We start from the raw sequence: 27,514 nt of genomic DNA, 5'->3' as shown, positions 1-27,514 counted from the left end.
TGTAGCACATGCTAGTCAGATCAGTATCTGGCATTCTGCTCTGTCCATCAAAAAAAAAAAGACAAAACAATCATTTGGATTAACATTTATTCATGAAAAGGTGTGTAGAGACCATTGCGTCCATCCAGACATGTGGGCATTACAGGAGGGAAATACAGCACACAGCTAAACCACAGTCTTTAAAAAATAAAATCAGTGCACATAATCTTACAAATATTGCATAATATAAAGAAAGGTTATAAAATTCCCCAGAAATAGTGCAATTTTACCACCACCAGGAAAATAAAATGTAACCTGCTCCACTTCTACAGAGCCAAAGAATACTTTGGTTTTCTTTATGTGAAATATTTCCAACTAGATAAGATGCTTTTTGTTCTGGAAGCAGGGGTAAGAGAAGTGCAAAAAAGCCAATGTTATTTGGGTGGCTACATGTTACTGAAACTGACATTGAACGCACAGAACACACATGAATCTTGGAGTACGACAAAGTTCAAAGAATATTTGCTGTTGTGAACAAATACCTTACATTGCACTTGGGAAAATAAATATAAAATATACAGTGTGTATATATATATATATATATATATGACATCCCAAAAACCCATCCATCCTTGCCACATGTTCAATTTAATGCAGAGCCAGTGTTTTATTTTGTTCACTATTTAAGGGTTTAAATAAAGATTTCATATTTAAAAAGGACAGTATTCGCCCGACAGTGCATGGACAGAAACTCAGGCATTACTCCCACTCACTTTCTCAAGTTAATAGTATTTTTAATCTTTAGTGTATGTAACGTGGTCTAATGTGTATAGTACATGTTTGGAAAGTCAATCGGCTTCATACTCATTTCTTGAAACACCTCACAAATACATCAAATAAATGACTGGTACTTTCTAAATCAGCTCTTACTTAACGCCACTTAATGCCATAGTAGGTAAAACAGCAAATAAAATCTTTAACAGATCAATGGAAGCTACTGCATCAACACATGAAAGTTACTTATCCCAGACACATTGTGCAAGCCTGAAAAACTCACCACTACCAAGCATCTGTGCCATGAATCTAAGCGTTAGACACGTGACGGAGCGCAGGACACAAAATTAATTCATGTTGGATATTTTATTCAAATAAGTATAATTCATATCAAATACCTTAGGTTGTGTTTAAAATAGATGTCTGCTCCTCGGCTGTTCCATGACAAGTAGACCAACTTCCTAAAAAAGATTATATTCTGTCTTGCAGAGTTGGACAAAACAAACACACCTGACAGTGTAATTAAATCCAGTATAATCACTGCAACAAACGCTTCCTCTGTGAAGCTTATAATGTTGACTTTTGAGGCCAGAGTTTGTGTTGCTGCTGCACTGGGTCGCATTAGATCGTCAGCTGTTCCTGTTATTTTGTCCACCCTCTTGTACTTAACCAAGCCAGCAGCCAAAAGGGTCATACTGTCAAGCAAAAGATCTCCTGAGGAAGCTGCTCAGTTGGGACTTGTAGACAAATATCACCCTCCCAGGTCTATTTATGATCATTAACAAAATAAAACTCAACCCAACAGATCACATATTTCTCAAGTCTGTTCACAAAATGTCTTAAATTCCCTTTAACCGTATCATCCTCTCACCTGAATGTCAAGAAAAAAATTACAATATATCGGTTTGCTGATAGGTATTGCACCAACAACCCACCTGCTTGTACAAATACTAGATTATGCAGACATAGCCGCAGCTACACACAGTATATACAACACTATAAAACACACACACACCAAACAGGCTAGATAGAGTTAACAAAACACAGCTGCGTGATTAAAAGTGGCACCAAAGTGAAACAGAGTGACGACAGGAGCTCCACTGAGCCGTCACTGCTGACTTACAAACCCTCCTCTCACTGGAGGCCAAACGTACATTCAAAATCTGTTATCAAAAATCCTCATAACACCTGGCTGAGAGAAGACTTAAAGAACGTTTCAACAAGCCCCATCTGGATCTGAACACAACCTCAAGCTTCACCTCTCCACGTTTGAGGTTATCAGTCCTGGCTAATGTCTGACGAGGGCAGTGTGCTACATGTACTGGTGTGCATATTCTACACATTCCCAACCTGTGGGTTCTAGTTCAAAGCTAAACCTGCAAGGAAGGCCACAGGGCAAAGACCATCTATCCAAAACCTTCATCCCAACATCCGTCTGCCACATTTCAAAATAATCAACCTCCTCGTGAGCGTGCATGCTGAAACACTCAGTCCTGGAGAAAGTAGAGTTTAAATGGGAGTCTGGATGTTAAGATGTGCATGCTGGTGTAAAATGAGGAGAAGGGATTCTGGACCAACCTCAGAGGAAAAAACAAAATCACTTACTGTTTGTTAAGTAGGGGGCTTTGTAAAGGTCTAAAGACTCTGGAGAGCTGTACCATCTCTTCTTAAGTGTTATAGCAAATGGGCCTCACGATATTTCCTCATTCCACCGCCCCACATCAATTGTAGAACTATTATGCAAACTACGTATGCACATGCTACAGACACTAAAAAACAAAAAGTCCTCCTCAGTTTCATTGTGTGAGGAGGTGTGGTAGTGTGTGGTTCAGAGATGTGCTGCTTTGGTACGATCGTGGATGGATCCCAATTCTGGTAGTGCTTAAAAAACAGTTTCACAAACACAACAGACAAAAACATCCGAAGAGACGAGCAAACACACTCACTGTAATGCCTCCCACAGAGGAGAACGGATGGAAAGGATTACAAAGCATAAATATTATATACTATTTATATATATATTTATATATATATATTTTCCTTTTACTGACTCCCTGTGAAGATAAAAAAAAAAAAACACCATTAGAAAGAGGAGTAGGTGCCGCATCAGTGTGTTGAGAAAGACTGCAGGCCCCTCGGTCAGTGCGATTCAGAAAACACGGAGCACCAGTGGACGAGGGTTACACACATGCACACCTCAGACCCAGAGAAAGGGGCCTTAACAGCCCTGAGCTCCCACACACACACACACACACACACACACACACACACACACAGGCAGTCCCAGTTAATGCGAGCCCCGACCCAGGTCTGTCCCGTTCATTTAAGGGTGGTGGGTGTCGGTTTGCGTGGAGCAGGCGATTGCTGGCGTGAACCCTCAGGCATTGAAGCCTGGCAGGTTGGGATCGGTCAGTCCTGGTCAGTCACCAGCCCGCTCCCTCTCAGTTGGAGTTCAAAGCTGGTGCACGATGCTGTCCGTGTGGTTGACTGGAACTGGGCCGTCCTGTCGCAGACGCTGCCACTGGAAAGTTGTGCTGAGCGAGCCAACCTCGTCCTCCTCGTTCTCCTGCTCCTTGGCAAACTCCATAAACACCTGCAGGACAAAGAAACAGAGGAGAGGAGGAAGATGAGACATTTGGGCGTTGACACATCCAGATGACTTGTCTTGTTCGAACAGTCCCAAACCCAAAGATATTCGATTTTTCAATGATATAAAACAACAAATAGCGGCAAATAAATCCTCAAAAATCCACACAAGCTACGATAAATGTTTAGCATTTTTGCTTATAAATGATTAAGTGATTATTAAGCAGACAGACAAAGTTAGTAACTACATATTTTCCATCAATTTGATTGTTTTAGCACAAATTTGAACTGTGGTTTGTATCGAGTGTGGCATCTGTGGTGGAAACTGCTGTGTATTTTTTAAACCCCCTACCTGCTCTAAGGTCGACTGGGAGAAGTTGTACTCTTCAAAGTTGAAGGTTTGCTTGGCTGAAGATAAACAGAGATTAAGAAGATAAATTACACTGAATGAGTCAGCAGCAGATATGTCCCAGATGGCTGCGGTGTGTGTGTGTGTGTGTGAGTGTATGATCAGCAGTGACTCACCTCTCTCTAACTGAGAGAAAGACTGGGCCAGTGATTTGACGTCCTCCGTGGGGATCTTGTAAACCATCAGAGTAGCAAAGCTGCAAAGAAAGCATCAGCCAACAGAATTAGGCATGTACGTGTTGAAGTGTGTATGCCGATGCACTAAATTATGAATAAGGCATTACACATTTCTTTAAAATCCTATGTTGTTTTAGCGGAGCTTTCATTTTGAAGAAGGATATCTTTCACACTTCACTTTCCAAAGAACCAAAGAATAAGAAAAGTGTTGCTAAAATATTTTTCTGTGAGTTATTGAGAAAATGGTAAATTTAAATGTAGAGTTTATACACTTACCTATAAAAAGTGTTCTGTGTTTTAACAGAAAGTTTAGCGACTGTTTTACTTTACAAACAGTATGTGTTGCACTTCCACTAGCTTTACTTCCTCTTTTTGTTCTGTACTTTTCCCTTGGGAAGATACGCATTATCTTCAAAAACTGACTTTCGGCATTTTTGCTGTATATGTGACATTAAGTTACTTTAAACGCCCGTAAAGTGAATGTATTGATATTTTTACATTTTGGAGCCTAACATTTATTGTCATGCATAAATCTGTTAATTGGAAGAGAGGTTTGTTGTTGCAGGGCGGCTGTTTAGCTCACAACGCTGGAGTGAACACTACTGTTGTGGCCATGTTGGCAAATATGGAGCCTTTAATGACTGTTCATGGTGTTACGCAGGCACAGAGACACATGACAATGTAATACTTATACTGTATTTTGGTTATTTATTTATTTTATGAGAACTTTATTAATCTTTTTGTAATGTTAGTGTGCACAGCATGCTCCCTTTCTTCCTCTTCCTGTTCTGGACTTTTGCACGGACAGAACAGAGAACATTTATTCAAGGCTGTGAATGCTTTGTTTCTACACAACTGCAGGGATGTTATGCCGATGTCAGACACCTTGCAATAAAGTGCGGAAAGACAGTCCCAGGCAATGTGGTCCTTGTCCACTACACAACAGAAAGCAGAGTTAAACCCAATACACAAACAGACTCATTCAGTTGGATTGGGTCTCACCTCTCCTGCCGGGCAGCGTGAGGGAAGATTCGGAGGATCTCTTTGTGCAACAGCGCCACCTGCTGGAGCCCCGTCAGCTCCTCTCTGAGTTTGACCTCCAAACTGTAGCCTCGACCGTATTTCCCTTTTAAATGTTGGATGGAGCCGATACATCTGATAGAGAAAAACAGACAGAGCATTAAGTGATCCAGATATCTGTTTTTTTTATTTTTCAGGATACGTCCCGTCAAAGAATGCTACACAGCTGTGAGTACTAACCTCAGCTGGCCGGAAACCATGATAGCTACGCGGTCACACACAGCCTCCGCCTCCTCCATGTAGTGCGTGGTGAGGATGGCTCCTCGCTGATGATTCTTGAAAGCCGCACGTATGGCCCTCCTACATGAAAGGAGATACCGAGGTCAGAGACTGGTTTTAAATATGACAGAGAGACAAGGGGAGGGGGGACAGTCCTTTAACAGCAAGGTCCTGCGAAGACACGAATCCTCCACAGTCAAGTGTCCTTGAGCAAAATAATGAATTCTTCCTGCTCTATAGCTGAACCTTCTCTGTGACCAAGGTTATCACATCAAAAACCATGACAGAAATATTTTTTGAGAAAAAAAAAAAAAGAATGAATATCAAGTTAAAATGCTTAACTGTACAGTCTTAAAGGTCCAGTGTGTACCATTTAGGAGGATCTATTGGCAGAAATGGAATATAATATTCATAAGTATGTTTTCATTAGTGTATAATCACCTTCATTACCTTAAGCCGAATAAACTGAACTGAATTATTTAATGTGTACTTTATTTTTTGTTCTTGGCATTTCCTTTTTATTGTGTTTTAACTGCTGCATTTAAGAACAAGACTGAAATGTACTATTTTAGTTTAATAAAAAAACAAAAACAAAACAAATTCTAACCTTTCCTTTGACAATAAATTTAACAGTTTAACACATAAGAATTTAGAAGTTGAGCAATGTTATTGTCCTATGAGTATAGTCTCACCACATGCGCTGTTTAGACTTAGGGTCCATCCCTGATGATGGCTCGTCCAGTAAGACGATCTGAGGATTCCCAATCATACTCAAGGCAAAGCACAACTGTAAACAAACAAGACAACAGTGTAGTCAAACTGTGTGTAAAACTGTAACAAAACAGATAAAAATTAATACATGGATTAAAAGTGTTTTCATCAGATAAAGTGTTGAGGGAAGACACACTTCAAATTCAACTTTTTGAAATTAAAAAATGAAAAGTGTCTGAAAAGCTGCCTGCATAGAGTCCTTTTGGTCATCCAGGTTGTCAGATAGAAAAAAATACAACAACAAAATCACCTGGTCTTAAATTTAAATAAATGTGTAAATGTTTTGCTGTTCATAATGGCAAAATGTCTCCAACTCTTCCATCTTAAGTCCGATGGATTCTTTAAAATACTGCATCTTTTTGGACATATGGACAGCTGAGTGAGTTTAAGCTTTGTCTAGTTAAAAATGGTGAACATGTCCTCACCTTCCTCTTAAGTCCTCCTGACAGGGTCTTGGCTTGTTTGTTCAAGTGGTCCTTTAGCTCCAGAGCATTCACCACACTGACAACAACAACAGTCGCAAAACTGTCAGCAACTTTTACACATTTTACTATACTAATTACCACGATAAAAAGTAAGTTTAAATAAAAAAGTATTCTTGTATCTCCTTCATCATTAGGTAATAAATTGTAGTCTATTTAAATAGGTGGTATAAACTATTTACAATCTACAGTATTTGACTGATAAAAATCTGTATTATAAAACACTCACAACACAAGGGCTATTGCATAGCTTTATGTGGCTGTTGGTTGATCAATATCTGATTATGTCCCCTTGCCATTCATTTGCTCTGAGTTGAGTAGGTGGAACAATAAAATACTGTTTATAAAGTTACTACTACTTAATTTTAAAAACAACTTTCAAGGTAAAAACAAATGGCATTGGTACAAATTTAAGTAACATCCACCCATACGCACCACAGGATGTCATCTTTAACAGATTAGAGATGCAAAAATCAAAACTGTGATCGCCACAGATTTTAATCCCAAAGCTGTCACACTTTACAATCATCTGTGACTGTCCATTGTACAGTACTTCGATCCTAATGCCAACTTGGTCTGATGGTAAAAATCAGACATGATAATAAAAGTGTCTGGAGTGAACGGAGACTCACCGTTTGATGATACCTGGTACGTCCTGTCCCCTCAGGCCCTTGATGGCAGCGTAGATCTCCAAGTGCTCCTGCAGAGTGATCCTGGGCCACAGAGGGTTCACCTGTGGACAGTAGCCCACATGTTCCAAAGGATTGTCCACTTGACGAAACTCTGTACTATAGTCCCCCATCAGCACCTGGACAAGGGAAAACAAACGGCCAGTGAACTTGTGACAACATTATCTTCCGCATCCATCCATCAGTTTAACTCTGTCTTTATTTTTCTAGGATAAGTTAGAGAAAAAGGTTGTTTTGTTTTTTTAAAGACATCATTTCAATTTAAGGACATAATATATGTAAAGGTCACATGATTACTGGTAACAGAAAGGGGTTGCGATGCATTACAGAATTACAATTACATTTTCTCAGCCATGTGAATAATTTGAGTGATTTGACCAATCAAATGGATTTCCATTTTTTTAAATATATAAATCGTTATAAATAAATACCCTATGAGACTATGCTCATATCTTCATTCATTTGTATGTCTTTCATTTGATGTAGACTTGTATATTTATAGCTAACCCAACCTCAACGTTATATTAGTGTTATAATGATGTGATTAATATATAAACACATTTGATTAATATGTTTAACAAATGTTTAATTTCTTGCTGAAGATATTTCAAGATGAGACCACCCTGATGTGGAATTCGTGCATCACTCATTTAACCCAAGAAAGTTAGATGAGTCTTAAATGGATCAGGAACTAATATTCCACAGTACAGACGAGGACAGTAGCTTTAGTATTATCTGTACTGTACCTGGCCTGCAGTGGGGTCAGTGTCACCTGACAACATATGCATGATGGTGCTCTTTCCTGCTCCATTGGGGCCCAACAGTCCAAGAACTTCACCTGAAGAAACAACAGTTAACGTTTTTTCTAAGAAGAAGCTGAACTTTTGCCACTAGTTTCCTCACAGATTGGTAACCATGCAATCTAATAATCATTAGTCCACTTGTCAAAAAGACTAAAAACATACCTTTGCGAACACAGAAAGAGATGTTCTTTGTGGCCACTTTCCTCATCTTGTTCACAGAAAAACCTTCTCTTCTGCCTTTGTGCTGCTTCCTCAGGTTACTCACAACCACCACTGGTTTCTAAATGGACAAGACACAGTGAAGAGAGCCAAAATTAACTTGAGTTCAGCAAATAACTTATGATGGCTAGTCGGCAAAAAACGTAATATGAATAAAAACAAATCCTGCAAATTCAGGTTCTGAATGTAAAAAACAGTTTTCAGTCAAAAACTCTTAAGTAAAATATCCTATATCTGTTCTGGGTCATCCACAGAGAAAAAATTCAACAGCTCTTTATTTTCCTGTACCAAAAGATAAGATATTCACTCACGTCTTCACAGGACTGGCAGGTGAGGGCCTCCTTCACTCTGGCCTTCTCCATCTGAACATCCTCATCCTCGTTCAGCCCTTCTTCTGGGTTCCTCTCCACTTTGGGCTTTGACTTGGATGAGATCCTGTGAAGGTTTAAATAAAAATATCAAGGTTGGTTCTTGGTCAAGCAAATTTTTTGTTTTGGTAATGAATGAAGTTGAAGTTTGAAGTTGCTAATCTGGTTTTGTGTCTAGATCTAAAATCCCTGGAAATGCAACATATTCGTCCATCATTATAACATGAACTTGAACTACCATGAGTCTCAAGACGGTTGCACTGTTCAAGTGAAATACAATAAACCTCTGTACATTCTTTATTAACATAGAGGCTCTGCGAGATCTGAATTATGACCTGAAATCTGATCATCACCTGCAGAACTGATCGTTTTTCATTGTCCTCCCTCCGTAACGGATCTCCAGCCAACGAAGCAGAAAAAGCAGCAGGACGCACTGGAAATAGGGCTGAGCACAGAAACAAACACATACAGTATTATGGGTGAACACACACTTCTACAGTCTCTATTTTCTGAACGTAGCAATGTTTGGCCATTTAAAAAAAAAAAGTTAGATACATACAGCTATAACCGCAATGAGCAGGTTTTTCCATAAGAAGTTATCCTCGTACAGAGAGGGGAGGAAGGTCGCCTGTAAACGGGGAAAAAACATAAGTGAGGTGACTCCTGTGCGTACAGCAGCCACTGTCTAAAAAAAAAATAACAGCTGAAACTTTCACATCTTCGCAAATTTACCTTAAGGGTCCAAAGAACCATTCTATATAAAGAAGTGAACAATGAGCTTAAAGAGACTTAAATAAATTAAACACTACATAGAACTGTGAGTTTGTGTTGATTCTCAGTGGGTTCATCACTATGTGCAACTCATCCACATCACATTGTCTAAAATATAGCTTACTGCAGGTTTAAAGACAAAAAGGCAGACAGAGAAACCAATGAAAGAACTGACTGGTTGCCCTTGTTGAGCTCTACCTTGGTGATGCAGTTGAGGCAGCCCATGAGAGGGTACAGAGGGTTGAAGAAACACAAGATGTTGTGCAGGTTTCTGGTCAGTCCAGGGTTGTCGTTCACAAATGACAACTGAACCAGCGAGGCTGACACCACACACACCTGAGGCATAAGTCACTCAGTAAGTAAAACCCTTTCATGTGACGCTAATAATGACCAATAATGAAATTGTTTTGGTGTCAAAGTAAGAATATGAAGCTGAAGCTCTTTCAGGATCACCACATGTACAATATGACATTAGAGCTGTGTAACTACAGCCAAAATAATAAGCACATTTACTTTTTATTTTAGGTATAGTGATCAGTTATTAATCTCATGATTTCTGGAACACATTTTATTGTGCTGTTTGGAGTTTTTTGGAAGGTGGTTACACCTGTATTTTTAATGTGTATACACAAGGCATCCCGCCTCACCATCATGGAGATGACAGAAAAGAAATCCCTGTTGCTTTGGACTCGGGCAAAACCAAAAGAAAACACATAAGTGAAGAGGATCATGGCTGGACCAAAGCCAACAGTACATAGGACCTAAGAGAGGGGAGAAGAAAAGTCATGAAAAGTGACTCAATGGAAATATATTATTTTTCATGAATATTACCAGCAATATTTACTGCATCATCATTATATTTTTGAATGTTTATGAGGCTTAATTAAGAATTTTGTCAAATGTGTGTTTTCTGAAAGTTAACTAGATATGTCAAAAAAATTGGAATGGAGAGGAAGGCCTTTTTGCAGAAATTAAGGTATTGTTGTCCAAGGGATGGAAGAGGAGTGGTACATATAATAATCTTGTGTAAAGTATGTGTGAGCCACCATGTACAAACGGCAGTACGGACCACAGCGGTGAGGTTGCTGGAGGTGAGCAGGTTTCCAGTGTGGAAGGAGAAAAGGATGATGGTCATGCAGGAGAGGATGAGGTAGTAGAAGGGGATGTCCACAGCTGCCTGGCCGCACCAGTAGGCTGACGGTACCAGACCAGAGATACGCAGGGTAGAGCGACACTTGATCTGCAGAAGAAAAAAAACAGGCAAATCAAAGTCAACACAGATGAAAAAAATAGGCCAATATATCTGACATCTACTGCATGATTACAATGATTTCTAATCAGGACAGTGAAACTTTGGGAAAGCCAGCAGTAACGGTACGCTGCAGAAGAAGAATAGAAAGAAAATACAATATAACCAATTGCTATGAGTTTCTATGTGCTCTAGAGGAGGGGACAGGGGCACTATTGGAGCGACAGAATCTTTGGTGACTTGGGTACCCTGATGGGCCAGCTGTGTCTAGCACACAAACCATGTAACTATGACGTACCCGGTTTGACTCGACCACAAGACCTTTGTCATAAGTCTTCTTTCATGTTTCCTGCTGCTCTCTACTTCTTAAACTGTCCAAAAAAGGCAAAATCTTTTAAAATGAGTGGAGACTCACTAAACAAAATATGCATGTCAGCGAAGGAGTAGTTTATGAGTGCACAATATATTTACCTACGTAGGTCCCTTTACAGTAAAATCACTCCTCTCTTTCTTTTACATACAAAGCTCTAACAACTCCAAATTAAGAAATCATTCAACTTAGTCAAAGCTGTGTGTGTACATGCTACAAAGTACAATATTTCTTCTCTTTTTGAAATAAACACCTTGCTGGAGGACGAAATGATCGTTAGAAGGGAGTAAGTGATTACCTCTCTGTCTCGAGTGTGGTCCATTGCGAAATATGCAGGCATTCCAGCTGCCAGCATTCCCAGTATGATGGCCTCTATGTACACCAGAGCGTAGGACGTAGCATCTGGCATTTGCTGAGGGATGCCACAATGGAAACATTAATATCTTTGAATGGCACAGGAAAACAGGATAGATAAGATCTGTGTCATTTGACTCGTAACTCTTTCAAATACTCACATAATCAAACGGTTTGGTCCAGGTTCTGATCTGTCCAGTACCATTTAAACCTCTTAGAAGAGCGTTGCTTAGTATATTGACAGTCATAGGCAAGGAGTGAACTGTGGTGCTGTTGAATGCAACACTGTATCTGAAACCCTGTTAACAGACAGAGAAGAAAGTGTTAAAGAGTGCCACATCTTGGCAGGTGAACTCCACTACATCTAAATATAAGGCTCTCTGTTTGAGGGCTGCTGAGTCCTCCAACTAAGGGCCCTTCATCTGGAACACTTCTACCACATTAACTGTAGCTGGAGGTGCTGCAGGAGAGGTGAGCCCACATCTGATGCCTTATCTCCAGTTTCAACAAATATCTGGTATCAAAAAATAATTATATCTGTCCAATATTAAAGTGACCTTGCTGGATCCTGTTATGTTGATAGCGGCGCTGTGGGGAGCTGCAGCCATGTAGTCGCTGTGTTTCATCATATCCACTTTGATGTCCTGGGACTCCAGGTTGTGGATAAAGTCAGAAATATCAGAGCCTGTTGGCACAAGAAAAAAAAGCACTGTTCAGTCAGAATTGCACCCGTGGGACATTTCTTGTCGATTATGGTTTACTGTGTAATTTAATAGTTGTACAGCAATCAGTATCTCATCACAGTGTTTACAGCATGCAGCACTTTCTGACAGAAAGGAGATCCGAAGTCTCATTGAGAGGACATATTATAACAAAATCTGAAAGCAGACTTACCTTCAAAATAGAATTTAATACAAGGTTTCAGTTGACAGCTAACATACTGATGGAAAATATCAGCTATCAGCTTGTTTCCTCCCAGGTCACAAAACTAAATCTTTTCCTTTAGAAAATCACCTGTGGAGTTCTGAACCAGGAGGCTGGTGGCGTATCTCTGGGGCGCCTGGTTCCTTTTGAGAAGGTAAATGGGCAGAAACTGACGGTCTGGGGAGTGAATCTGGATATTTCCGGTGGCCAAAGACAGGACGAGCACTGCAGCAACAAACACCAGGAACAAGGCCAGACTGCAAGAGAAGGGAGGTGGTGAGGAAAGACAGGATGAATTGAAGGGACAATGTCTCAAAAACACAAAGTGTAGATTCTTTATAATCTTACAGCAGAATATAGACTTTTTAACCATACATTTATTTAAATGAGATCTTTGATCTGCCTCCATCTGCTATATTTGTGGCTGACCCCTCCCACCCTGGACACAAACAGTTTCAGACACTCCCCTCTGGCAGGAGGCTGCAGACCATCAGGACTACGATCTCACGCCACAAAAACAGTTTCTTTCCATCTGCAGCGGGCCTCATCAACAAGGCCGCAATTTAACAATTTTCTGTACACTGTCACGTTTGACAACAAGTTAAGTGTCTCAGTACCATGACTGACTTGAAACTGCATCTTGTTTTCAAATAATTTTTGTCTCTGCAAACTCACGTGTAAATGAAGGCCTTCCTCTCCCTGCGCATGTTGAGCATGTGCAGCCAGGCCACAGTGCTAAACTGCTGCCGCCACAGAGCATGACCCGACACAACATCTGACTTGCTGTCTGAGAACGTCAGTAGCCGCTGGTCTGTATCGTCCAGAGAGGCGTTGTCACATTCATCATCGGCCTGTTCTTGATTAAACACACTGTAGTCTGAAGATATGAAACAAACAGACGGATCATTTCAATGAATTAGGGAGTAGTTTTTTAATGTAATAATACTCCTTGCTGGTTTAGTAACACACTCACCAGCTTGGTCCACTTCAGCCTCTGCCTCCAAACGAAGAAAAACATCCTCCAGTGTTGTCATGGAAACCCCATAATTGATAATTCCCAGACTGGGTTGACAGTCGAGCTCCGAGAACAAGCCTATGAAAGACAAAATAATCAGTACTTGCTGCTGGTACACTGCTGTCACAGTCAAAGCTGAGTCGCAAATGAGTTAAGTGCAGTCATTTTTTGTAGCATTTGTCTGGGTGGAGTTTGCTACTAAAAAGACAGTGTAGACAGTAAGGCTCGCAGTCAGAGGAAACTATGTACATGGACTTTCAGACTTGAACACTTCTAAATTGGCTGTGGGATTTAACCAATCTAGCAATGTTGACTTAAACATAAAAATAACTTTCAAAAGTTGATCCAGATCAGGTTTCATTGTACGTGTGACTTATAATATTACTTATCTAGATAGTGTGATCTGACCTGGGAATGTGTCCATGCTCTCAAAAGGCAGAGTGAACGTCAACTCAGCCTTGTGTTGTCGAGACAACTTTGCCTTGGGAACATGCTGCTTGACCAATGACGTGATCTTTTCAGCTTCATATCCCTCATTGATAGACATTCTGCAAAGGAGGGAAAAAGTTAAATAAAGACCTATATGAGGTTAAGACAAAGGTTGTTAGGATGTAGGCATAATAAACCCTCAAAAAATTGTAGCAAAACACAACATAAAAAAATCTACTGAATTGTTCTTTAAATATATTTTTACATGCCATCAACGTTTCTTGCCCTTTGTAGTATTGGTACATAATTTTATACATTTATCGGGCCATTTCTAAAATGGTTCAACAATGGGTCACTGCTCTGTGACTTATATTCAGCAATTTCCAGTCCAGTTGAAACAATAAACTACATCAGGGAAATAAAATCTACTTGCCTGAGATGATATCCAACACCACACTTGATCTTGAGATACAGAGAAGAGCCAACACATTTCAGCTGTCCTTGAGAGATCACAGCTTTGCGATCTGGAAAGAAATTTAATAAAATAACATCACACACACATTCTGCAGTTGGCTAGAAACAATTGCATGACACGTCTTCAAAGTACAACTATCAGTGCTCAAACATCAATTTTTCCTCAGATGCTGACATAAATAATGTATATTAAGAGTCAAGAGTAGCAGCTCTTTTATAAAAACAAAAGGAAGTGCGTAAAAATTAACACCTTGAAGTTGCTTATTCACTCTCCTAGACTTGTTCATTACACACAAACACTGTGTGCAATAAATTAACTTAATATCCTAGGTGCAACGTACAAAATTATTCAATTACAATCTAATTAATTTTGACTGTGGAGAAAAATGGCAAGAGTAAAAGCTAAATTTGACCTTTTTAATTTTCAAGTTGGAAGGCCATCTGCCTAATGGTTTTGGTACCTGTGGGTCAGTGCATGTTATGTAACAGAGAGTTATTACCAGCAAGAATGTCAGCCTCGTCCATGTAGTGTGTGCTGAGGACAGTGACTCTGCCGGCTCTGCGGCTTTTCAGCAGCGACCAGACTTGGTGTCTGGAGCAGGGGTCCATACCAGCTGTGGGCTCGTCCAAGAGCAGGATCTGACAGGAACAAACATGATAAAACTGCTCAGAATGTGCCCAAGCTAACGTTATCCTGCTGGTAGCAGAGTTACTGATAACTGTAGGCATTTCCAAAGACTGAGACCAGGATATACACAAAAACAAATTAAAGTAAATGATTAATGATAAAAGCACTTCTCCATTTCAAGCTCCAGGTACCTTTGGATCTCCGAGAATGGCGATGCCCACAGATAGTTTCCTCTTTTGGCCTCCACTCAGATTCTTGGCCTGAGCAGTCATGATCTTCTCCAAGTCCAGATCCTTCAGCACTTTGTTAACCTGTAAAGAGAGAAGCAAAATCACACAAAGGATCAACAGCCTGACACCTGTAACTTTCTTGAATAAATAGTTCCTCTAGTCAATCTCGCACTGCATTTCTGAATAAGCCATCTAAAATTAGAAAAAGTCAGACTGATAACTCAAGATGACTTATGCTCATGCATTCAAATATTTTGTTAAAAAAAGCTCAACAAAGTATGCCTTGAAACAAAATATGTTTCTCATAAAACGAAGCAGTGCATAGTTGTGTACCATAATTTCCCCAAACGTTGTTGAATGCATTATTTTTATTGTCAGCTGATGAATGGGCTTCCATAATATCTAACATTTCCTGTCACATTTTGGGATACACAATTCATATCATATTAAGTTCTTATTTTCCCAGTCACATTTAGTGCTTTGTCAGGATGTTGTGCACTGAACTTGTATATAATATTTCTTTCATTACATAACAAAACATTTCATAACAGGCAACTTCTACCTGACTTATCTTACCAACTATAAAGACAGAGGCTCTCAAATCAGTGTTCACATCATCACATTACCTCTGCGTCGATGTCCGCCGGTGGGATCCCTTTGATGGCGGCAAATATCCGCAGGTGCTCCTCCACAGTGAGCACATCAAAGATGATGTTGAACTGGGGGCAAATTCCCACCAGCTGCTTCATTTCTGACCCATCTGCAATCTCTGCTACAGGGGAGCCGTAGATGGTGGCCGAGCCGTTAGTGGGCGGGCAGATGCCACACAGGATGTTCATGAGAGTGGACTTTCCAGCCCCGCTGTGTCCCAGGAGAGCCGTGATCTGGCCCTCATAGATGTCAAATGTCAAACCTAGGGAAGGATGTAAAGAAAGAGAAGCACGGGTGCACATTAACATAAGAACAGGCACACAGTAATAAAAACAATAATAATAATGATGATAATAATAATAATAATAATAATAATAATAAACTTTATTTGTATAGCTTATACAAGAAATGCAGCTCAAAGTGCTTTACAACATAGAAAATACTTGCACTGAGTGCTTCACATAGAAAAAAACAGAACGAACATAAAAACAGGGATAGATAGTTAATGTAAAATACACTCACTAAATAATAATAATAAAAAAAAAAGAAAGAAAGTTAAAAGTAGAATACATAAAATGCATGAAATCTAGTAAAATACATAGCATTTTAAAAGAAGTGCAGCAGTGCATAAATGAGAAGTAAAGAGCAAAAGATTAGAAAGATCAGGAAAGTCATATCTAGTTAAAAGGCTGAAGTGAAAAGATACGTTTTTAGCTTTCTTTTAAAAATATTTAGCAAGCTGGCTTCCCTGATATCTACAGGTAGTGTGTTCCATAGCTTTGGGGCGTAATTGACAAAGACTGCATTCACGATTTTCTTGTGGCTGTTTCTGGGAACCTCCAATAAACCAGCAGCAAATGATCGTAGTGTTCTTGATAGCAAGGAGTGAACAAGGGAGTTAGCAATGTAGCTTGGTCCTAACCCATTAAGGGCTTTGTATATAAAATCAATTCTAAATGTTACAGGAAGCCAGTGCAGAGCAATTAAAACTGGACTAATGTGTGCTCTCCTCCTGGTTCTGGCTAATAGCAGAGCTGCAGAGTTTTGAATGAGCTGAAGTCTCTCCATGTTTTTTTCACAAGGCCAGTAAAAAGTGCATTACAGTAAACGATTCGGCTTGAAATTCAGGCATGAATCAGTTTTTCAGCATCTTTTTGATTTATGAATGGTCGCACTTTAGCTGTTTCTAAGTTTATGTTTCTATGTTTTCGTCACCTTCTTAATGCGGGACTCTTAGATCTGAATCTAAGATAACGGCAAGACTTGTAACCGCAGACTTAATCCTGGAAATTAATTTCCCCAGATTATTAAACAGCATTTGTTTTACGGCTGACTAGTAGGATTTCAGTGTTGTCCTCATTTAACTTTAAGAAATTATCGCTCATCCATTTATTTATTGCCAAAAGACAGGTAGTAATGGAGTTTATAACTGCAGCATCATTTGGTTCAGCAGAAATGTATAGTTGCGTGTCATCTGCATAACTATGGAAACATACAAGTGTTTGAATAGATGTATTTATAATCTTCAGGACATGATTTGAAACATTATCAAACACCCGCTTAAGAAATGCTGTAGGTACAGGGTCACTACATGAGGTGGAGAAGTTACACTCAGTGATGGTCTTGCAAAGCTCAGTTAATGTAATACAAGTGAATGTTCCTATAGTTACATGTTTTTTTTTTGGGTTTTTTTGTTGTTTTTTTACAGGGTTTACTGAGGTCATGTGTGTTTACATCAGCAGCAATACTGGCTCTAATTGAAGTTATTTTGTTATTGAAGAACAATGCAAGTTCCAGCATTCTCTGTAAAAATTCTTGCCAGACGTATTGCTTTGTTATAGACAGTCATGGCTTCTTTGTATATATTACTTTGAACTGTAAGCCTAGTTTTCCTCCATTTTCTTTCAGCTGCACGACAGATTCCCTTAATCTCATTAACACAGTTATTGTTTAACCATGGGGAGATTCTGTCAATTGACCTCTTTTTAACCTTTAGTGGAGCAACAGTATTTAAAGCAGATGACAAGATGTCATTTAAAAAGAGCAGCCATAGCTGTATGGCTCAAATGATCTCATGATATTAGAGAACTTTGCTTTAGCCTTGCCATCTAGGAATCTCTTTTGAACCAAGAATTCCCTTTTAGTCTTAGTTTAGATCAGGTTGGCATAAAAAAAAAAAAACACACACAGTGATGGTCAGAAACAGGTAAGTCAAATACTGAAACATTGTCAATGTTTAACCCTGTCGTTATTAGGGCTGAACAATATATTGTTTCAGCAGTGACATTCCAATGTAGGCATGTGCAACAAAATGTAAATTAGGTCCACCATAGGACACTATAGAAACCATTTTTCTGTTTAATAAAAAGAAAGAAAGAAAGAAAACTTACACCCAAGGATCGATTTTCCATGACTAATCTTAAAAGGGAAACAGTCCATTCTCTCAGCCTAACCAACATTTTGTAGCCTGTGATTTGTAGCCCGTTTTGTAGCCGGCTTTTGCACTAATGCTCTGCTTGCATGGTAAATAACCAATTATTCTCAGAGGAGACTGATTCGTTTTGCATACCACAAAAGTATGCTTTTTTTTTTTTAGGTTCAAATTTTTTTTTTCCCTCTCTAAATGCAACAACAGATATTCCACAGTAACTAGACGCACTGTGAAGTCAAACTGATATATACTGTGAGAACTTGAGCACATCACAACATCTGCTATTTGAGAAGCCTTTGAAAGAACCAGTCGAAGTGTTTAGGACTCACCTCTCAGAGCCTCCACCACATTGTCCTTCTCTTTGTACACTTTGTGGATGTTATTGATGCTGCCAGAGAAAGAGCAAACGAGCAATGAAGACAAAATAAAACAGAAAGGAGACAAGTGTAAACACAGAAGCAGTGTCAGAGCAGCTCTCATGTTACAAGTTGGTCCCATAGGCTCTCCTAAACCAGGACGAATGAAGGAGTGAGTGGTGTTTGGCACTGAACCAAGAACAGAACCAGACTGCATTTTTAACTGAGCCTGACACAGATTTCTACTGGAAACTCTCAAAGCCTCCATTTTTCTCCTCATGCTTCAGTATCAAAGGGCTCATTCTCTGAAGGGATATTTAGATATAGATATTTTATGCATGGTATGCTAAAACTGCTTTAAAATTTGAATTTAACACTGAAAGTGAAATGATGGTGCTACAAATAAAAAAACATTTTATCAAACTATAGTAACCTATCCAGCAATGTAAAAAGCTGCACTTCCATGAAGCACTTTGGCTATCGGCTCTAAACATTCAATACAAAACAGAAATTTGCATCCAACAGACATTTGTATGCAAGTTCAGACTTTTACCGGATGGCTTCTTTCCCTCTGAACTCTGGTGAAACAGGCTCGACAGACTCGTCCCCACCAGGAGCGCCGTTCACCTCTGTGTCGTATACTGAGCTCACTTCAACATAGCGCTTTCTGCGTTTGGACCAATAGGATGGCTTCAGAAAGTACACAAAGGACCTCCTCATTCCAAACTCACCTGCATTTCAGACAAAATGTAATAGGTATTACACATGATATAATAGTACTTGTATACTAATACAATGATAGGTTAAGATTAAACTTAAGCAATCCCACGGGGAAACTTGGTTGTTGCTGCAGAACTGATACCGACTAACAGTATTAAATAACACTAGTACTTTAGACTTAATCAGTTGTAAATTATATTGAGGTATACTGAGTGTGTGTGTACTTACCAGGCAGTACCTGGTCCAGGTAGACAGCCAACAGAAGGTAGAGGATGCAGTCCACAACCAGCATGAGCAGGGGCACGTAAAGAGGATGAGGGCCGTTGGCCAGGGAGGAAAACACAGCACCATCTCCCTGGGCCTCCAGGTAAACCACCTAACATATGTATACACACACGTACACACTTACAGATCAATTCCCTACGGCCACGGTTATTAGCCTCCACACTGTGCATCAATTTTGGATAACCGCATGGCTCCTAGTGGATTATTCTTCACGTTTAAGCAAACAGACATATGCAGTACCAAAATCAGAAGTACCTGTGGTCAAAAGACAGTATGCTATGTCTCCGAGGTAGTTACTGATTCTTATTATTTATTTTTTATTTTTTTTGGGAAGCAGCATGAACAACCTAATCTAGTACTATCAAACTATTTTGTCAAAAATAAACATTACTGGCTTTCATAAATATGTGAAGCAAAAACTATACAGAGTGCTTAAAATTCAAAACAAATTAAATGTACAAAAACAAGGTCAAAAGACAACAATGGCAGAAAGTTAGCAGGATGTTGGATGGTGAAGGCAAAGCATCATGGGAGGGGAATAATACCAACAAGCCAGTATTAACTATATTCATGGAGAATTTTAGGTATTTGATTACTCGGCATATATTCCAAGATGAGCAGTGGAGCATGGTGTGGGGATGTGGATAAGTGTGTGTGTGTGTGTGTGTGTGTGTGTGTGTGTGTGTGTTTGTCACCTGTGCAATCCCGATTGAGAAGGCGCTGGGGGAGAGCAGGCAGAGAAGCCAGACCAGCGGCTGTGGGAAGTCCTTCATCAGCACGGTGAACAGCGACAGGCAGCCAAACACCACTGTCAGCATGGAGCCCACTGTGCTGGCAAACTTGGGCTTCTTAAATAACGGAGTCAGCATGAAGGAGAAAAAGATCTGTGAAACAAGAGAGAGAAGAGCGAAAGAAGGAGGAGAGAGATAGGAGGACTCCAACCATCAATGCTGTTGTACTGTGAGAGCACTGCCAGATCAAACTAAACAGTGCTGTAATTAAAACCTCCTGCCTCAGTTAAAAGATACTGGTTTAGAGACTGTAAAAGGAAATCACCTTCCAAGATTACCAACAATTTTAGAAAATGTTATGCTTATAATGCTGCCCTTTTATTTTGCAACAGGTAATTATTGCTGTTTCCATGGCAATCACTTGAAACCTAATGTAACCCCATGTCACCTGGCTATTAATCAAGAATTACAAATGATGTTGCATAGAACAAACAAAGCAACACTCTCCTAGCTTTTCCTACATTTTGAAGTTCCTTAAAAACACATTGTCAACAGTTTTCATAGGGACTATTTCTTCAGTAGAAAAGTAGTCTCAATGAAAACTGTTCACAGTAAAGTCTGTGGATTATCCAGAATAACAGGTAGATTGTTTTGGGAAAAACAAGTTGATGTTGACATTTTCAAATGTCATTTTTCACTGCTGTGAGCACCACGAACAAAAGTCTATTTACCTCCTTTGAATTGGGATGGAGGCAGAAATCTCAGAAATGTATATCTCAAAACATAGGCAAATAAAACCAAAACCAACTAAATGGCTAGAAACCACTAGGGGTAAATGAGAAGATACTAATGAAATTTGGATGAAGTGACCCTTTAAACAAAGCAACACGTCTCTATCACAGCTCTACTCACCGATGATATTCCATAGAGGAAGATGAGGAAGAAGATAACAAAGAAGTCGCTGTTAGGGAACAGGGCCGTGTACGTAGCGATGATGGACATCAGGATGGACATGGTGGTCACCAGAGCAGCATACAGGAGGCCCCATGACAACCTTTTGTACGACACAAAACTTAAGCATATACACAATCACATGCACACACAACGCAGGTTCTTACAGATTATTTTCATCCAAACAAAACTTAAACAAGTGTCTGAAACTGCAGTGACTGACGCCCTCTTCTCCCTCACCAGAAAGCAGTGTCATAGAGCCCCATCATGGTCATGGTGTCTTTGAGGCGATGTTCCTTCTCAGCTGCCACATTGACGATGAGGAAGGTTACGAAGGGTGTGAAGGCCAGGACCAGGTATATGGAGATAAGGGCGTGGGGGAATTTCTGCACCTCTACAGAGCCTGGCTGACCCATCATTACTACCTTCAAGTCCATCTCACTCCACACTGAACGCTTTGTCTGCATCTGTACACAACAGATGGACCGTGAGCACATCAAAGTAGGACTCTAAGTAATTTTTAAATTGCTTGTTTTGTCTGACCAACAGTCCAAAAGCCAAAGATATTTGAGATACAATGATATAAAACAGAGAAAAGCAGCAAATACTCAGATTTAAGAAGCTGGAACCAACAAAGTGTTTGGCATCTTTGTGGAAATGACAAACATTTATAAAAAATTGTTATCAATTAATTTTCTGTCGTACAACTAATCAAATCATCGACTAATTGTTTCAGCACTATATCGGACCCTGCTTGAACTACCTTTGCCATCTTGTAATAAACCACAAATGACCCTTTATGCATTTGTCCTCAATAAGTTCTCAAAATAATCAATTCTTTCAGATTCTCTGTTAAATTATATTAGCTTTATAACTGCACAAACCAACATGCAAAAGATGTTTCTATAAACCAAAATTATGAAATTCACTGGGTAGGGAACTCTACCATGGACATTTTGTTTGTTGTATAATAAGTTGCATCTTCGTTCCCTCTTTATTGTCAAGTGGGTTCACACTGGAGAACACTGTGCTGATCTCTGGTCTGTCTCACCTGGATAATGGCTGCATCGATCAGAGACTGGAGGCGGATGAAGCCAGAGTACCAGTAATTAGCTGCTCTGCAGTTCACTGAGCTGGTAAAACAGTTGGCTAGAGGAGAACAAGCATAATGACAAACACTTTATATTTCAGCTCTGGTAGGTGATAATCTTGCTTGCATTTGTGTAACTCTCTTTACATTACATCCAAAATTAAGTAGCATAATTGAGTTTTCCTATATTTCGTTGTGTTTCATCTCACACTGGCATATGATTCAACACACCAAACTTATCCCCACCCCCCAACTCAATGACACCTGATTTGGACATTATTGCTTACATATCCTGTCAGGAAGGATCAGTATCAGTGAAAGGCAACAGCCAGGAATTTCCACAGATTAACAACAATGAATTTTGAATCTGGATTTTGGATTAGCCACTTAAGGACCTTCACAGACTTGTCTTTGAGCCTATCCAGCATTGTCGTAGTTATGTACTTCTGTTTGTTTTGCTGAAAGTGGAAAATCTGAGCCAGCATAAGATTGTGTACATTGTGGAGCTGTTTACCTCCCTTTTAGTCAGGAGTGATAACTACCCCTTCTATCAAACGCTTGACTGATGGGAGTGCTGCAGAGATGGTTTCTTTCTGGCAGGTTCACCCACCTCTAAAGAGAACGCTGAAGCTGCTGTTTAAAAAAAGACCCTTCTAGTTCAGTTACTGAGCAGTTTGGTTACTGAAAGATAGCCAGATCCAGTCTTGATGGTTGCAGACTTTTTCCTTTTCATAATAGTGAAGCCAAATGAACAGTGGCTCATTAGTAAATTCATCACTAACAGGGTTTTTCCATGGGCCTGGGTTGGTCCACTTTAGCCGCGTCGCGCCAAGCCATGATGGCATTCATTTCCACTACAGCCAAACAACAGGGAATAGCCAGGAAAAACCCTATTACTTTGTGTGTAATGTCTTCACTGTGTTCTTAGTGACAACTGACTACTTTCAAGCATTAGTACTTTATGCTTCAGATTGGAGTCTTTATACCAAAGGTCTCAATGTAGGCAGTGTGTGGTATATGTGCAGGTTAACATAAGTCTGTGTGTCAATTATAATACATCTGTAAAATGCTGTAAAAATAAGGTTTTGCTTTGTCATCATGGGGAATACAGTCTGTAAACGGGTGGTAATCTACAAAATATGGAAAAGGTATGTGGGGTATAAAAACTTTCCAAAGGAAATCCGCATTTATAAAAGGAGACAAAATTAAATACAATAAAATTAAAGAAGGTCCCATCAGACATTACCAATAGATTCTGTATAATCGCTGGGTAGGGGCAGCTGGTTGTACGGGAAGCGTAGTCTGTAAGATGTGGCAGAGCTGTCCATGAACACAACACCGACATAACTGGAAGGCTCATACAGGCTGGCGTTCTCTAAGTCCTCCTCACTGGCGAACATCTCCAGACGATCTTGCATGTCTGAAAACATAAGGAGGAGGAAAAGGTGTCATAAACCAAGCATATTTAGTGCCACATTACCTTACAGTTTCCTTCCTCCGTCACTTTCTCTTTTGATATAGATCAACAGTTGTCAACAACAACACAGGGGTGTCTTATACTGTAGGAGTTAATTTAGAGGATAAAATGGTTTTTAGGCACTTACGCATTTCCTGGGCCACCTCTTCCATGATGTGGTTGGTGATGTTAGTGATTGGTGTGTAGCCCAGGCCCTTGAAGAAGTGGTCGTCACGCTCCAGCTCCACAGTCCTGATGCCTCCATAGTAAACGTGAGGATTCAGGGTGCTGATGAGTATCAGGAGACCCAACAGTAGCAGAGGTAGGATCAATTCCTGCAAAGACAGACACATAAAGGAACAGCTGATGAGAAAACCACACATGATTTGCCACACTTTATCCTTGGAGGAAAATTCAACTCTAGGTTAGTCCAACCACACACAAAGCTAAAAAAAAGTTTTCATACTACCACTTTTCCATTCATCTTCTGCACAGTAGTCTGTAGCTCTTAAGTCCTCCAGTTCATCCTGAAGCATTCCCAGGCCAGATGGAATATGTAACACCTTCAACATAGTTTGTGTCTGTCCCAGAATCTCCTCCCACTTGGATTTGGTCACTACCCAAAGCTTGTGACCATAGGCGAGAGTTTAAAAAAAAATAAAAATAGAGCACTTTGCCTTGAGGCTGTTCAAATACTTATATATATTTTGCTAATTATGAACTTCCAATACTGCCTGTGTTCAGAGGTTCTAATGGCTCAATCAAACCTCAAGACAAATGGCAAGAGCCTTCTTTCTCTCCTCCAATCCAAAAACAACATGCTACAGCTTGACCTTGAGCAACACAGTGAATTTAAACAATAAACTGGGAGCCACTGGCATGTCAAGATCTGATTTCAGAGCTTGTCTGGCTTTATAACAGCTTTAAACCAAGAAATATTTTAGGGCTTGTGGTTGACACAGTTCCACTGGGAAAACTCGATCAGGAGATATGGTTCACCTGGGATTATCTGTGTCCAGAACAGAACTAAAATCTCATTTAGCAAACACTTTGCTTTGTTTCTTTACAAACCAACAAAGCTGGGTTCAGTTTTTCAGTTCCAACAGAACACTACACAAAAGGATTAATTTGGTTTCTAGTAACTCATGATAAATGGTTATCCTGAGCTTAAGCAGCCAGTGACAAACAGTTGGCATCTCCGGTATGAAGTAAACAAGTGGCATTATTCACATTGCAGCTTAGGAAAAGCCCTGCTCTTTCCTAACTGCTGTTACGGAAGCTGCAGGAGGCCCCTCAGGGCTGAAAAGTTGATACATACAGACATTAAAAATACATCAGTTCAACTTAAAGCCAAATGAAAAATGCATGGTCCAACAAAGAAGAAATTGAAGGGGGAAGAGGCACAAGCCATTTTGTATATTTAATTCCAAAATCTAAATTTATATTGTGTATAAATTAAGGACTTGCCACCAAGGGCAAAAGGTTTGGGTGTCTTTTTCTTTTCTTTTCGTGGCACTGAAGCAGCCACAGGCATGACAAAATTACCACATAATAAGGCTTACTAACTCCAGCCGACGTCTCCCTGGAATAACCCCAGAGAGAGCTCTCTCAGAGATCCAGACCGAATATGGACCATGACACTGTGCTAGCCTTGAGAAAAGGTGTGTGGAATGCGAGATAATGGTACATCACTGGCAAAACAAACCCTTCAACAAACATTTCAAACACTTATTCAGTCGTCAGAGGTAAAATACTTTAACCGGGAGGGGTAAAACAGTTTACAGGATTAAAAGTAACCAAGGACTTAGTAGAAATAAACAGTGGATATATATAAATGTAAACCAGTAACATAAAGAATGAAAAATGTGTCAAACAAATTGTACAGTGTACACAGCTTTTAAGTTATGAACGTATTAAACTCAGTATCTATCATTTATTAATTACCTACATTAGGTTCTCCTTTTTACAACTGCACAAGCTGTTATCCACACACTGCAAGCCTAGTTTCTTCTACACTTACTTTGCACAATGTATGTTAGTGCTCCATATTTCAAACAAATTATTGACTTTGCTGCATGACAAGTTGTGGCATATGAAGACAACAACAGAACAACAGCAACAGAACGGCATAATAATGACACTTAACACAGCAGAACCAGTTTCCACTCTGAACAGATTCATATCAGTCTGCTGAAAACTAAGCACCTGAAGACTCTGTTGCTTGGTCCTCCATTTGATGAGCAGATTCTTGTAGAGAAGACTTCTTGTTTGGTGCCAGACTCCAGCATCTCTTCTATACATGGGCTGCATACTTCCAGCATTCCTCATCTGGATGATGTGTGGACGAGACGTCGTCTCCCTAATGCTGGCCTCAGCTGCAAGTAAAAAAAAAGAAAAAAGGCAGAGGAAATGAAAAACACCCACCCTGGACATTAATTAGCATATACAGTACCGCTTAAACGATTACTCGATTATTAGATCCTATTTTTGGACTCTGGACTGTTGGTCGAATAAATTTAGTAGTGATGTTGCGTTTTTCGACTGTATCAAATCCTTCGAAACAGTGAACCATTTAACACAATTGCTTTGTGATCCAGTGCTTCAGAAAGCTTTGCCCCCCCCCATCACTAACATTTTGCAAGCAATTATATTATATATAGTAATAGCCTTTTTTCCCCCCTGACATTATTTACTCATACAATTAATCTATGATGAAAATAATCGTTAGTTGCAGCCCTGATATAACGTTACAGTATGTGGCTGTAGAATTATAATTCATAGAATAAGCTACAAATACTTTACAATTGCTTTGATGGGTTTTTCTACAGAAATGCAATCATGGATCAAGGATGGAGGGATAGATTAGTCAATGATATTTGTAATGCAGGCACCAAAATAATATATTTTCTTGAAGCACCGATGTACAGTATGCCTCTTCCCAATGAAAGACCCACTGTCATCGACATCAGTTGGGTGTTGCAAAGCATGTCATTTGTATGTATGCCTAACAAAGATCTGGATTAAATACCAGCTTTAAAAACTGCCTCAACTACTCAGAGAGAGGCAGCAAGCTATAGCTTTTCCCATCTTCTCAGTGAGTCATCCACTGCTTCAGAGCAGCACACGCCGTGATGCTGTGCTTCACGGACCGGAACCCGGTAGCCCCCGTTGACAGCTGCACTATCCCCATGCTCGTAAACCTGCTTTTAGCAAAGTGTACCGCAAATAAAACCTAGCGTAACAATTATCTGACAAATCAGCATTTAGCTTGCGTTAGTTATCACGAATAGCTAGCTGTAGCTTAGCCTATAAACTCACCCCAACCTGCTTTGTTGGCATAGCTGGCATTTCAGTAACGTTATGCTATTCAAATTGCTCGTTTGAATTCGAGAAGCATGGTCTTCACCTCTTTGTTTCGATGCTGACTGGAAATTATTTAAAATAAAAAATAAAAAAGTGTAGCCAGCTAAGGACGTGAGGCTGCGCGCAAAATTAACTGCAAGAAATTAGACGTTTGTATCTTCTGCTAGCGCGCGGTATGGCAACACCAGTGAATGCGCACAAGGAAACAAGCTAGCAAGCTACAGCAACACTTACACTATCCTTTGGAAAACATACATATGCACTGAGGAGAGCAAACATTTAACATACTCACGTATGAAATACATTAAGGCATATCTTTCCTCGACTTGTGATTTAACGGCCTTACATTACAGATGTTGTTTTATGTCATGTAAACCCCCTTGAACGAGCTCCTTGTGTTTTTTTGTTTTTTTACGTCGCTACTTCCTTCTGTCAAATAAGGAGCCCACGAAACGTGACGCTAACCAATCAGATCTGGCCT

At 39.8% G+C, this 27,514-nt stretch overlaps 1 protein-coding gene across 3 annotated transcripts; it reads right to left on the bottom strand.

The window, feature by feature from the left end:
* Window positions 1–70: 70 nt before the first annotated feature.
* Window positions 71–27,481, bottom strand: abca5 (ATP-binding cassette, sub-family A (ABC1), member 5). 3 transcript variants are annotated; one of them, XM_044179507.1, is made up of 38 exons: window positions 27,326–27,481; window positions 25,876–26,045; window positions 23,819–24,005; window positions 23,461–23,634; window positions 22,176–22,273; window positions 21,365–21,591; window positions 21,086–21,227; window positions 20,138–20,326; window positions 19,386–19,533; window positions 18,991–19,168; window positions 18,411–18,469; window positions 15,626–15,912; window positions 14,961–15,080; window positions 14,642–14,780; window positions 14,101–14,191; window positions 13,647–13,786; window positions 13,197–13,316; window positions 12,899–13,100; window positions 12,314–12,480; window positions 11,857–11,984; window positions 11,461–11,598; window positions 11,244–11,357; window positions 10,396–10,566; window positions 9,974–10,087; window positions 9,525–9,662; window positions 9,115–9,183; window positions 8,909–9,000; window positions 8,499–8,622; window positions 8,131–8,248; window positions 7,912–8,003; window positions 7,109–7,284; window positions 6,420–6,495; window positions 5,916–6,010; window positions 5,185–5,304; window positions 4,927–5,079; window positions 3,865–3,944; window positions 3,692–3,747; window positions 71–3,346 (listed from the first exon to the last, which is right to left on the bottom strand). In XM_044179507.1, exons 1-38 carry the CDS (start codon window positions 27,336–27,338, stop codon window positions 3,206–3,208), a joined length of 5,046 nt encoding a protein of 1,681 aa, XP_044035442.1. In that variant the 5' UTR covers window positions 27,339–27,481; the 3' UTR covers window positions 71–3,205. The 3 variants fall into 3 exon arrangements, with proteins under 3 accessions (XP_044035442.1, XP_044035444.1, XP_044035443.1); XM_044179509.1 differs by lacking the exon at window positions 27,326–27,481 and adding an exon at window positions 27,077–27,222; XM_044179508.1 differs by lacking the exon at window positions 27,326–27,481 and adding an exon at window positions 26,989–27,214.
* Between the last annotated feature and the right edge of the window lie 33 nt (window positions 27,482–27,514).

Source organism: Siniperca chuatsi, linkage group LG20, assembly GCF_020085105.1.
Source record: "Siniperca chuatsi isolate FFG_IHB_CAS linkage group LG20, ASM2008510v1, whole genome shotgun sequence".
In the NCBI taxonomy this organism is placed as follows: Eukaryota; Metazoa; Chordata; class Actinopteri; order Centrarchiformes; family Sinipercidae; genus Siniperca; species Siniperca chuatsi.
The sequence above is the reverse complement of the archived record's forward strand: the minus strand, read 5'-3'. Positions and strand labels throughout refer to the sequence as shown.

What these genes read in the sequence shown, in the direction of transcription:
- abca5 (XM_044179507.1), bottom strand. An exon ending in TCGATGCAGCCATTATCCAG is followed by an intron (nt 21,592 to 22,175) that starts GTGAGACAGACC and finishes TGTTGTGTACAG; the next exon opens with ATGCAGACAAAGCGTTCAGT. An exon ending in AAGTCTAAACAGCGCATGTG is followed by an intron (nt 5,305 to 5,915) that starts GTGAGACTATAC and finishes CCTTTCATGTAG; the next exon opens with GAGGGCCATACGTGCGGCTT.